Source organism: Sapajus apella, unplaced genomic scaffold (genome assembly GCF_009761245.1).
Source record: "Sapajus apella isolate SASKATOON/1434 unplaced genomic scaffold, GSC_monkey_1.0 scaffold6, whole genome shotgun sequence".
NCBI classification, from domain to species: Eukaryota; Metazoa; Chordata; class Mammalia; order Primates; family Cebidae; genus Sapajus; species Sapajus apella.
Genome location: NW_022436946.1, coordinates 13,687,984 through 13,701,452, shown reverse-complemented (window position 1 = coordinate 13,701,452; position 13,469 = coordinate 13,687,984). Strand labels below are relative to the sequence as shown.

Below are 13,469 nucleotides of genomic sequence, written 5' to 3'. Positions count from 1 at the left end.
TATATAAAGGTATATACTCTTAGGATTACAGTGCCTTTGAACCAATTCTGTCTCTTTTAAAAGTGATCTCCTTTAATCATCTAGGGGTAGGTGAGCAGAGGAGGAATGGTTAGGAAAAACACTCAATACTTAACACCCTCCCAAGCAGGGAGAGTTTTGTTTCTTTTCTTTTTCTGTTCTATACTTTTCTAACCCTTTTAGTCCTGTCATTGCTCTTATATCCAACCACCCATTTGGGTACCACACATGTAAAGGAACTCCTGATTCTCATCCTGATCTGAGTTAACAGCCCACCGTCTACACAGTCATCTTTCCTATTAACACTTTCCATAATGCTGAGGGGGAAACACATGATCAGCAAGTCAAAGGTCTGGGCAACATATCACCAGGAAAAAGACTTTAATTTTATAATTAAGGCAAGTTTAGAATACAGTATAAATATCCTCCCAAGAGAGACGATTCACAGATATTTTAAGGCAGTGTTGTCTAATAGAATTTTCTGTGATGATGAAGATGTTCTAAATCTAGCCACTAACCACATTTGCCTATTTGAATTTAAATCTAAATTAATTCAAATTAAGTAAAATAGAAAAGAAAATTTGAAAAACATCTCCATTTCCTATAGCATCCAAAGGAATAAAGTACTTAGGAATGAAGTTAACAAAGGAGGCTAAAGACCTGCATAGTGAAAACTAGAAGATAGTGCTGAAAGAAATTAAAGACAACACAAACGGAAGGAAATCCTGTGTGCAGGGATTAGAAGATTTAATACTGTTAGGATGCCATGCATTCCCTATTGGAATCCCAATATAATTTTTACTTTTTGCAGAAATATAAAAATGCAACCCAGAATTGACAAAAAATTTCAAAGGACCCTGAAGAACCAAAATAATCTTGAAAAAGAACAAAGTTGGAGGTATTACATTTCCTGATTTCACAACATATTACAGGTTGAGTATCCCTTATCCAAAATGATTGGGATGGCAGCGTGTCAGATTTCAGATTTTGGAATACTTGCATTAACACTTACGGCTTTAGCAGCCCTAATCCATAAAACTAGAAATCTGAAAATGCTCTAATGAGCATTTCCTTTAAGTGTCATGTTGGCACTCAAAAGTTCCACATTTTGGAGCATTTTGTATTTTGTATTTTTGAATTAGAGATATTCAGTTGGTACAAAGCTACCGTGATTAGTACTGTGTGGTAATGTATCAAGACAGATATATAGGGCCGGGCATTACGGCTCACGTCTGTAATCCCAACACATGGGGAGGCCGAGGCGGTGGATCACTTGAGGTTAGGAGTTCAAGACCAGCCTGGCCAACATGGCGAAACCCTCTCTCTACTAAAAATACAAAAATTAGTTGGGCATGGTGGCACATGCCTGTAGTCTCAGCTACTCAGAAGGCTGAGGCATGACAATCGCTTGAGTCTGGGAGGCAGAGGTTATAGTGAGCCAAGATTGCACTCCTGCACTCCAGCCTGTGGGTGACAGAGAGAGATTCTGTCTCCAAAAAAAAAAAAAAAAAAAAAAAAAAGATATATAGACCCATGGAATAGAATACAGAAACCAGAAACAAATCCCTTGTGTATATGGTCAAATGCTAACACCATTCAATGAAACAAGGACATTCTGTTCAACAAATGAAAAACTGGATATCCAAATGCAAAAGAATGAAGTTGGATTCTTGCCTTATAAAATAGACAAAAGGTAACTCAAAATGGATTAAAGACTTAAATGTAAGACTTAAAACTATAAAACCTCTAGAAGAAAACATAAGTAAAAAATTTCATGACACTGCATTTGGTACTGCTTTCTTGGACATAACACCAAAAGCATAGGCAACAAAGTAAAAATAGACAAATGAGACAATATCAAACTGAAACACTTCTATGCATCAAAGAAAACAGTAGAGTAAAAAGGCAACCTATGGAATAGGAGAAAGTATTTGCAAGTCATATATTTAATAGGGGATGACTACCAGAATATATAAATAACTCTATAATTCCACAATAATGAAACAACCCAATTAAAAAGTAGGCAAAGAACTTGAATAGAAATTTTTCTAATGACGATACATGAAAAGCCAACAAGCATATGCAATATGTTCACCATCAGTGATCACTAAAGAAATGCAAACCAAAACTACAAGACATCACCTCACATTCCTTAAGATGGCTCTTATCAAAAAACAATATCACGATTGTTGGCGAGAATGTGAAGATACAGAAATCTTTGTGCACTGTTAGTGGGAATGTAAAATGGTACGGCTGCTATGGAAAATGACATGGAGACTCCTCAAAAAATTGAAAATAGGATTACTATATGATCCAGCCGTCCCTCTATATCAAGTGATACTAAAAGAAGTATCTCTAGAGATATCTGTATTTCCATGTTCATAGCAGCATTATTCACAAAAGCCACGAGGTGAAAGCAACCCAAATGTTCACTAACGGATGAACTGATAAACAAAATGTGGTATACAAATACAATGGAACATTATTCAGCCCTAAAAAGAAGGAAATTCTGACATAAGCTATAACAAGGATGAACCTTGAGGACATTATGCAAAGTGAAATAAGCTAGGTACAAAAATTCAAACACTGCATGATTTCACTTTTATGTGGTCTCTAAAGTAGCTAAATTCATAGAAACAAAGTACAACAGTGGCTGCCAGGGGCTGCGGGGAAGGAGAAATGGGAAGTTGTTTAACGGGAGTACAGTTTGAGTTCTAAAGAACTTAAAAAGTTCTGGACAACATGGTGAAACCCCGTCTCTACTAAAAATACAAAACATTAGCTGGGCATGGCGGCGCGTGCCTGTAATCCCAGCTACTCGGGAGGCTGAGGCAGGAGAATTGCCTGAACTCAGGAGGCGGAGGTTGCGGTGAGCCGAGATCGCGCCATTGCACTCCAGCCTGGGTAACAAGAGCGAAACTCCGTCTCAAAAAAAAAAAAAAAAAAGTTCTGGACATCGGTTGCATTTCAGTATGGATATACTTAACACTGCTGAACTTTAGAATGGTTAAAATATTAAATTTTATGTTATGTGTTTTTTTTCCCACCACAATTAAACGTTTTTTAAAAACTTAAAATTCAGCTTTTCAGTCTCACTAGCCACTTTCCAGGTGCTCACTGTGGCCAGTCACTATTGAATACCACAGTGCAGCGCCAGGGTATAAATGACACCTTGAGTCATTTTCTGGCAGTCTTTGCCTAAATACTTGGTTGTAAAGAGGTAAAAAGACAGCTAAGTGATTAAACAGAGAAAGAAGAAGGCGTTAAAAACAAAACAAAACAAGGCTCAGGATCATGTGATGACAAATCCCTCTCATTTAATCTGTCAGCCACAGGTGACCCTCAACCTTCTCTCAAGGAGTGTTAATTTTTGTTTTACCCAGAACAAGATATTTTTTCCATGGTAAATGCTCTTTTCCCTGTCCAGTGAGTACCCAACTTTGGGGCCAAACTGTTCTGTTTAACTATGGCTTTTTGTCCACCGCTAAGCAGCATCTCTGAAACACCAACACTCTAATAAATTAAAACTTCCCAGACATCAAAGATTGTTCACCTGTGGCTTAGAGGGTTGGAAGCCTGACTCAATCATGAATCAAACACTGATTCCAGAAAGGCTGAAGGAGCTTGAAAGAAAAACAGCCTGTGGGCAAAGTCATGAAGCTCTCACAACCCTGAATTATCCTTTAAGCCAAATCCTTTTAAGTGTCCATCAGGTCTATAAATCTGAATTGCTCTGGGAAGTTACGATTTCAAGAAATTGTTCTGGCCTTTCATTAAAAGGGTCATACTGTTATCCTGGAGAGAGGCAATAAGATCTTCTAGTTGACTGGTGAGTCCTTTAAGACTAAAGCACAATGTCTAAAGACCACAGAACAAGGTTTCTATCTTTCAACTGATAAACACAGGATTTAAAACAAAGAAGAAAGATTCCTGGAGACACACAAATTACCTCATTGCATTTATGGCATGGTGAAAATTAACATTACATCAGCCAGTAATAACAAGTACAAATTATATTTTTTACTTACAAATTCTGAGTTTATAGCATAGCCTAACAGCCTTTCAGGAATTGGTGGTTTAGCAAATGACTAATGTTTTCAAAATACTTTTTTGACTATATTTTAAGATCTGGGCCTTGACAGGGATTAGCCAAGCAGGATAAAAATTCTTTATCTTGCTTTTGAGTGAACCACATTTAGAGTTCAGCCAGCTTCTGGATATGGTTGGAATAAAATGCCAAGGCAGCGGTCCAAGCCCACTTCCCCTCCAAAGGCCATTTGGTTTTCCTGCTTTCAAAAATGAAAGCATTCTGGCATTGCACTTATGCATATGGACACTTCAGCAGGGTAGGGTGTCCATTCATATATGCTTGAACAAAGAACAGCTTTCGTCTTCAAATTCAAATGTTTAGGGAGAGCAAAATCCCCAAGTGAAGAGGAAGTGGGGGGACACTACTGCCCAGCCAGCCAGATTCATGATCAATGGGAGAGATGGGATGGTGGATGTCGCGGTCTCCCCGTCATACGCCCACACCGCACCTCGGGGTCATGTCCAGTCTGCACAGGAACAGCACTGGCTCCCAGACTTGCCCAGCTGCTCCCAACAGCTACTCACCGCTGTGCCATGAATGGTCCTCCTGCGAGAAGAGCCCTCAGGTGGTGTTACAAAGAGTTTTGGTCGATCCATCGAATTTCTAGAGTGTGCAGCTTTGTAGGGCATGATGATGGGACTGCAAGATGCTGAACGAGGACAAATGGGGATAACTAGGGTGCAGGTGATTGGTTTAACACACAAGAGTGCCAGAGGAGCAGTTGAAGAAAGCCAAAAGCAGGTTCAGGAAAAGGAGCAAAGCAGAGATAGAGAGAAAAGTAGGAAGAAGATGTTATTACCTAAAGGTGCCCAGAACCATCATACTCAACTGTCCTTACAGTCCTATGAATTTATGATGAGTCCGAAAGGAAGGCATGTCCACATAAAAAATCTGGAATATACTGTTAGCTTTGGCTCTTCAAATACTAATGAAAGATGTAGATGTTATCCAGTAATTATGGAGAGCAATGGTTTTATATTCCTATTAGCTGATGGTTCTGGAAAAAACACTACATTAGTGATAAAAGATAATTTTTATATAAAGACTACATTACCAGACTTTTCCTAAATTAGCTTTAAGATGGAACAAAAGGTGGAAAGAGAGGAAGTGTGCAAGCAGGCAAGCAAGATACACTACAACTGTTTCAGGATTCAAGTTCAACAGCCAGCAGGGGAAAAAAGCAACCAAACAAAAAATGTTAAATGAACAAGTCTTACCAGGTGTTAAGACTTGTCATAAGGATAAGTAATACTTTTCCAGGAAAATATTCTGTATATATCTTATTTATTTACAGGCAAACCAAATGCATGCTTCTGGGTTTTCCCAAAAGCCCAAGGCATTTGACAGTTCATAAGAAGCAGCAGTAGAACATATGGGGAGATTAGCTATAACTATTTAAAATGTTGAAAAGAACATAAATATGTTAGATCTGCTAAATGTAAGGTTGAACCATGAAGAAACTTTAGAGTTTTACTCAAGATGGAATATTTTATGAAAAACCACATAAGTTCTGACCATTTACCCTCAAAGGAACACTGTCATTAATCAAGTTATTGTGAACAACAGTGGGTTTAAAGTAACACTGCATAGGTATCAGAAGTGTAAACGTTCAGGTTCTAAGGTCTATTTTCAGATCTCATTCAGAAATTTTAATTCCCAGCAAAAATAAGACAAACACAACTATAGAGAATACTATGCATTTGGACATAGTTATAAAAGGACTTTTCAACTGTAGCCTTTGTAGTAATCCTTTAAATAAACCATTATGCCAGCTGAATGTAAAAGGATTAATAAATTAAAAACTCAAAAGTTCACAAGACAAATTTGGGGTGATTTTAATTTCAGGATTACAGGGTTGAAAAATATTTGCATTTTGGTTTAATTTATAGCAGAAATTTAATCAGATTGCATCTTTATTAATGCACTCTCTTTCATTAAATGCCTGACAGTATCTTCTGGCTATCACTGGATGGTATTGTTTTGTTTTGAGATACGATCTCACTTGTTGCCCAGGCTGGGGTGCAGTGGCATGATCTCGGCTCACTGCAGCCTCAACAGTGAAGATTGGAAACTGCACTCTTTTTTCCCAACATTTGAAAACAGAATTCTGTTTCTTCAGGACAAATTAAAACACTTTTTCAATTTATTCAGTTTTCCTTAAAAGAATATATGTGTGTCTTACTTGGAAACAGACATAAAGCTTTACTTCCAGCCTTAAGGGAGAAGGAAGGATTTGTATTGTGAAGGAAGGGAACCTCTTGTCATTTTGCCTGTGATCACAGGAAGAACTCTTTGAAAGTAACCTTTTCTCAAGTGCCACAACAAGGCATTTGCATTTTCCAGACAAGAAAGAGTTCACTAACGCAAAATTCTTCTAAACCAATCAAATGCATTTAAGGAATCATATCCTGGCACAAGGCACTTATGGAGATTAATAACGGGGAGGGGTGGGGGAGTCACGCACTGCCCAGGGCACAGCCAGAGGCCATTCACCTTGCTCAAGGATCAAGAAACCCTAGAAAACAGCTCTGCTTGGAGGCCATGGGTCTGATGCTGAAAAAGGAATGAAGCACAGAAATACGATTTCTTTTCCCTCGAGTGAAAAAATATAATTTCATTAAGTATCTATGGAGCATTTCCTGATGCTATCATGGATATAAGCCAATATCACCAGGCCTTCTGGTTTATTCTTTATCTTAATGTTGAGGTGATACTAAATATGAGCTGAAAATATCCTTAAACCTATCTAGTATAGTCCATAGAAAAACATCCTCAAATTTAGTCCGAAGAACATCTTTTGGCTAAAATAAACATAAACTACTTGTAAGGGTATTAGATTTCATGGAATTCATCGCTGTACTCAATAGCAAGTACTGAAAAACCTGAAATCTTCAAGTCAATTATTTGAATAATCTTGCCCTTCTGAAGAAATAGTAAGAACAATATATAGTTATTTTTTCTGAGAGTACACTTCATATCCCAAGTAGTTAAACATGAACACTATCTCAGGAAAATGTCTTTGAGAAAGTCTTCCACAATGTATGTATTTCATCCTACTCTTAGTCATAAGTATGCATTAATTTAACTCATTCAATATTTTCTATATGAAATAATGGGTGCAAAGAAAAGACAATGCAGTTCAAATGGTTGAAGTGTAGCACAGCAAAAAGAAAAACTGCATAATATGATACTAGCATTTACTGAGAGTCTACTATGTGCAGGACTAGTCCACACACTGAATATACATTATTTAATCCTGAGCTCTAATAACCACATGCATTTTGAATCTCCTGGGGGAAAAAAATATAGAAAAGTCAACCCAAAGCAGTGGCTACAAATGAGAGGTGTGAGACTAAGAATGCCGGTTCTCAATTACTCTGCTGTTTGTGCAGAGAGTTTGCAATCACTGTACATCCTAGGGCTAAAAGTAGCTGTTTAATCTGCTAATGTAACTCAGCACAGGACATACTATAGGTTACCTTCTTGCCAATGACAATTAGGAATATGATGAGGTCAAGGGACAACGCTAAAATGGAAAAACATGAAAGAATAATCACGGACAGTAGATGAAAAATAAAAATGATGAAAAATGTGGTTTTGACAAGATTACTGGAAGAGACGTTTGCATATATAATTCCATGTGAAAATTAAAAAACCCCAGGAGTTCTGGTTCATTAAACATAAGCTGTATCAATGAAATAGGTGACAATGAAGTAGGCAATGTATTGACAAAACAGGCAGCTCAAGTAAAGGCTGTGCACTCTTTGACACTAAAATAAATTACAGAAACATGTCAGCTTGTGAAAAGGAGAATGGAAAAGTGTCAAAGTAAAGAGTCAGTTTGCAGATAAAAAAGGCAGCTTGGTTGAGCATAACAACAAAGAAGAGGGAAAGTAGAATGGGTGGAAAATGAGGAAACTGTGTTGGAAAAGACTAGAGGGAGAGTGAAATAAGTGACAACAGTTAGTGATGACAAAAATAGCAAAGACAATTTCCCAGCTGAGAGGCAGTCCTTTAGCACAACATAGCACACAAGGGGAGATTCAGAAGGATGACAGCCATAAACCAGCTAGATGCTAGAAAATAGGACTGAAAACCAGTTTTAAAGCTTCTTCAATTAGCTAGATATAAAGAAAAACTCACGACTTGTGGAAAGTGTGAAATTCATAGGCATAGAAAAAAATATTGAAATAAGCTGTACTTTTTCCTCCAGAAAAACCTCAGATGCAAATGTGACAGCTCTGACAGGAGAGTGACTTTACAGAGAACACAGAACGTTGTGGTCCAGCTAGTTGACTGTATAACTGCTCATAAAGCATCACTCAGGGCATTGAGGATGGAGGGGTAAACACATCTCTGATCCTGCCTATCAATTTTCTAAGTGGTTTTGGTGTAAGTCACTTATGCCACTGCACTTGGTTTCCATAAGAAGGTGGCGGGAATGCCAACACTTGCCTTCGTGATTGTCTCCCAGGGGTACTATGAGATTTAGGACTGAGATTCATTCGCTCATTGGGCACTGTAGATTAAATAAACTATAAATCCACTAACAATTATTACTTAAAAGGGGGCTAATGAACGTGGAGAGGCTTGCAAGGGCAAAGCACTTTTAAAGTGCCAAAAATGTGGGCTGGTCGACTGTTTATATAAATATTCCAATTGTCTCCAAAGATATTTGAGAAAACCTAAATCAACTCACCAGGAGAGATGTTACCCAAAGTCTAATATGTACCTTTCTTACCAACTAGATGGAGGCTCTATACTAACTTCTCATTAAATTAACTGGCTAATTCTGGTATGTTTTGCATTTCAAAAAAGTAGGAGTTATAACTAATCATCATAACTGGTACTTAGCATGTTTCATATAATTTCAAAGTATGTAACAAATAAGGATATTACAATTAGCCTACTCCACAACTCTGAGAGTTCTGGAAGGGTACATTCCTAGATTACATATAAAAGCTTGGCACAGGGAGAATAAGTAGCTGTGCCACAGCCACATTATAAAACTCTATGCTTAAATACCAGACTCGTGCTTTGATTTTATTCTCAAGTTCATATATTAGTATTAAATGTTAAATTATTTCTACCTTGGATTATCTGCTCAGAGACAGAGGCAGAAGGAAAGGCAGGGAAGGAATACTTTCTTCGGGTAATGTTATGAACAGACAGAAGCCTCTGAAGCCATTGGAGCCCAGGGAGGGCTTTCTCAGCCTGCCTGGCATCTGGTGTCCAGGTAAGATGCTAAGGCTGGTGCCCAGGGGAAACAATGCCAGGGGTATGAAACCAACACTGACAGACATTTCTACCAGGGGAAGAGAGAAGCACACTTTAGGAAAAAGTGAGATGTGATTAGATGAATATGCTTCAAAGGGAGCACTTGACCTCACAGGGAAAGTTCTACCTGGACAGTTTTACCTGCTTCTCCAGACAAGGCAGCTGTGCTTTTACTTCTGGCCAGGAACGAATGTGTGGGCGTCAGGAGTCTGTTAACAACGCTGCTCTCCCATGGGCTGAGCTGCAGGCGGCGAGCTAAACGTCACCACATAAGCAAGATGTTAGAAGCATTCTTTTCAGAGACAAGAGGGCATAATACATCATACCTATCGCTTCCATACGCTGGGCCTTCACAGGACCAGGCTCTGCAGGGAGGACGGCTGGCCAAGAGTCAGGGCAACAGGACCCCTGTGCAGAGGGAGTGGTTATTCCATAAGGTTTCTTTTCTTCAAGATGTTAGGTTGGTAGCAGGCTCTAAATTAATTTTACAGATGCAAATTTTGCTAAACACCCTCTTTTACTAGTCAAATGGCAATAAAACAAAAAGACTATTTCAGCTATTGTTTTGGTGTGTATCTGTAACTCCAGAGTGGTACTGATGGGCATTGGGATGGGCAGTATGGCACACTCCTTAGTCAAAAGGCTTCCTAAGTACCTTGAATAATAAACCCCAATAGAGGCATTGGCAGGTTAATGGAAGACTGGAATCAAATAAAAGACAGAAAGGGGCCCCAGTAAATTATGCTAAATCTCCATGAATTACTACTTGGGCAATGGGAGTATGTGTGTGGGAATTAGATATAATAAAATGAAAGAAGATTCATGCAAAGTTCTGTATGGGAATCCTTTTAGCCTTTTCATTTGGCAAGCCAGGTTCTTTCAGGTCTCTCTTTGGCAACAATATAAAAAATTTGGCTGAGGACAAGGCTATGGCTGAAGCATGGTAAAATTAAACAGAAAAGCTAAAATCCAATATAAATATAATCCTAGCGATTACTAGTGGGTGCCTAAGAAATCTGGAAAACAAATTTAACAGTGCAATGATGTATGGTCCCAAATTATAGTGGAGCTTAGCAAGGTCATAGTTAGGAAATGCATGCCAATTATAAATTAAGTACTTTGCTTATATGGTTAGCTTCCAGTGATGGCTTATGAAAAGATAGAGGCTATTTTGCAAAAATATCAGTAAAGCTTGCAAAATTCTACAAACATCACTGAAGCAAAGTGATTACATTATCTCTTTCTTTCTTTCTTTTTTTTTTTTTTTAAAGACAGGGGTCTTGCCATGTTGCTCAGGCTGATTTTGAACTCCTGGGCTCAAGCAAGCCTTCTTCTCTAGCCTCCCAAGTAGTTGGGTTTACAGGTGCATGCCACTGTGTCTGAATTAAAAGTCTTTTAAACTGTCTACACCTGACAAGGCTGCTTCTGTTCTGCTCCACAAACAGCAGGTGCAAGTCTCCCCTGCCTCTGGAGCAGTGTTCTATATAACTATCATATATATATGTATGTATATATATATATATATATATAAATATTTTAACTGAATGGCATTTAAATTCTAGGAAATTAGTTTTAGTTAATAAAAGCCATATACTGCTAAACACTGTCTTAAAGATAGTTGCTTCTATTTGGAATGAAGTAACAACTTCCAGGAAGTATCTTAATTATGTGACTATTTTAAAAGAGTAGCTATTTTGATCAGGCTCTGGTGAATTTAAGAATTAATGAATCATTTGTCAGAGTGTATAAGAAGAGTCTTCATGGTTAAATTAAATATTATCTGACATTAAGACATTAATTAAAAAGACATGTTATTAAAACTACTGCATTAGTTACAATGTAGAAAGCACCATGGGTAAGTACTACCATAAGCTATGCACCGCTGTGTGAGTGTGTGTAACAACAGAACAGAATGCAATCTAAGATTATAATACATTTACAGGGTAAAGTCAATGAGGAAAAGGTGATTCGGATTAATTGAAAATCTTCAACAACTATTTTCAAGAGATGAGAAGGGAAGTTAAACCCTTTTCTTAGAGAAACTGTGCGATGACTGTGGCTTACAACTGCAGAGATGGGTTGTCATTGAAAAAATAAGTCTGCTTTCTCCCTTAAGTTCAGTTACTTTATTTCCATGAGTCTGAAGGTATCGACAAAAAAATTTATTTCAAATGATTAAAAACCCATTTTAACCTGCATGTAAAGCAAATCCAGAGAGATTTGTTTTCTATCTCCTGATACCGTGAAATAAACACACTGCTAGGAAAAGCCCGTTTCTACTTCCACCACATTCATAACTATCCCTTGACCAAGATGGAAATAGAGCTTCGTAAAATAACTTTTTAGTAAAGGTTAATAAATGAGAGTTGGTGTATTTTTTTTTCCACCTAGAGGGGTCTGATTTTAAGATTACAAAACTGAAGGGAGAGATATTAACTCTTATGGAACAACTCTAATGGCATCGATCCTATTTAAGCACTTAAAATTGAGATACTGACAATTTCCGTCATAGACCACTCAGATGAAGAGAGGCAAACTCAAAGGCCTCCGGGGGCTATGCAGGTTAACATAAATAAATAATTGGAGCTAAACAAACTTTATAGATACCTGCCTTACCACTTCCTCCCGTAAGTGTGACATCACTATTCCATTTCAGGTAATAGGTGCCATGAAGAAATTAGACACATGTTGCCAGGTCCTGATTTTTTCATTAGAAGTAGAAAATCGAAATGTTATATGAAGTAGTCTACATTTTAAGTGTTGGCAATTAATTCTAATTAAAACAAGAACAGACACTCTGCTCAGGTAAAACAGAATAAGCCTGTGAGCAGAATTCAGCTTGAGGTCCACCTCTGAGTCCTATGATGGAGATTCTCAGGAAAAAAGTTTATTGATGGATTTTAAGCAAAGAGTAGGCAATTTCATTCTTACTCTTTTCCAACTTCCTAATGTTCTTTCTTGAGAAAAAGTTGGTTAAAGAGACAGCTTAAAGATAACAGTATATACTTTCAAGGTAAAAATTTCCAGTGGCAATATTCTGTTGCAGCAGTTACAGACACCTTTCATAATCAGAGGTTTCCTTTAACCAAAGTAATTTTATCAGTTCATTATGATACTATATTCAGATGTAATAATTAAAATATTTAAAAACTGACAAGGCACAGACGCTAAGCTAATGGCTGGCTTCCATTGGCTTTGGAGGGCCTGGGAAAGCACATCTTGGAGAAGTGATACGAAAAAATTTCATTATTTCTAATAACTAGTAGAGCTGTTTGGATGCATTCCAGCAAAACATGAGCCCTGATGGTATCAGAGCCTCAATTTAATCTCAGTTTTAAGGCCTATGCCTTAGGACTAAAAAAGCTTAAACAATCTAATAACAATATATATACTGGCTTGACATATTTGTTTATAAGTTACTCTATTTTAACAATCTGGTAAGAATGCCTTCTAATGAGATAATGAAGGATAATGAACTTTAAAAAACAGCAGGAAAAAACTAATGGAATTACTTAAGTTTCTTTTATTTATTTTTAATTATTTTCTTTTTGAGACAGGGTCTCACTCTGTTGCCCAGGCTAGAGTGCAGTGGTGCAATCACAGCTCACCACAGTCTTAACCTCCCAAGGGTTACGTGATCCTCCTGCCTCAGCCCCCTGAGTAACTGGAACTACAGGAGCACACCATAACATTTGACTAATTTTTGTAATTTCTGTAGAGATGGGGTTTCACCAGGTTGCCCAGGCTGGTCTCAAACTCCTGGGCTCAAGTGATTCTCCCGCCTCAGCCTCCTGGTGCTGAGATTACAAGTGTGAGCCGCTGTGCCTGGCCTTAGATTTTTAAATTAGAGAAATTCAAATTCAGAAGAAGTTTTAAAATTCTTACTATAATAAAAGGCCTAAGCCTCTCACTGTTCTACTGAGGGTATTGTCTAAGTTAAAAAGAAAAGAAATTCCTTCCTAGGCAATATATGGCAACCTCTTCCAGGCTGACCCGGCCTGTTAGACCAGGAACTGGTTGACAGTTCTTCTGTAAGGAGGCAGAGAAGCAGAACTCTCAAATCTAGTGTTCTCCTTCTTGTCCT

At 37.8% G+C, this 13,469-nt stretch overlaps 1 protein-coding gene across 21 annotated transcripts in view; it reads right to left on the bottom strand.

Annotated features, from left to right (window-relative positions):
- MAP7 (microtubule associated protein 7) overlaps positions 1 to 13,469 on the bottom strand; it is a 199,708-nt gene that overhangs the window by 26,519 nt on the left and 159,720 nt on the right. For 15 of the 21 annotated variants that reach the window (XM_032274677.1, XM_032274684.1, XM_032274688.1 and 12 more), the window contains 2 exons: positions 9,527 to 9,640; positions 4,633 to 4,781 (listed from right to left, as the gene is read on the bottom strand). In XM_032274677.1, the coding sequence (XP_032130568.1) occupies positions 4,633 to 4,781; positions 9,527 to 9,640 (263 nt within the window). The remainder of the gene's footprint in view (positions 1 to 4,632; positions 4,782 to 9,526; positions 9,641 to 13,469) is intronic. The other 6 variants (XM_032274685.1, XM_032274689.1, XM_032274674.1 and 3 more) reach the window with 1 other exon arrangement.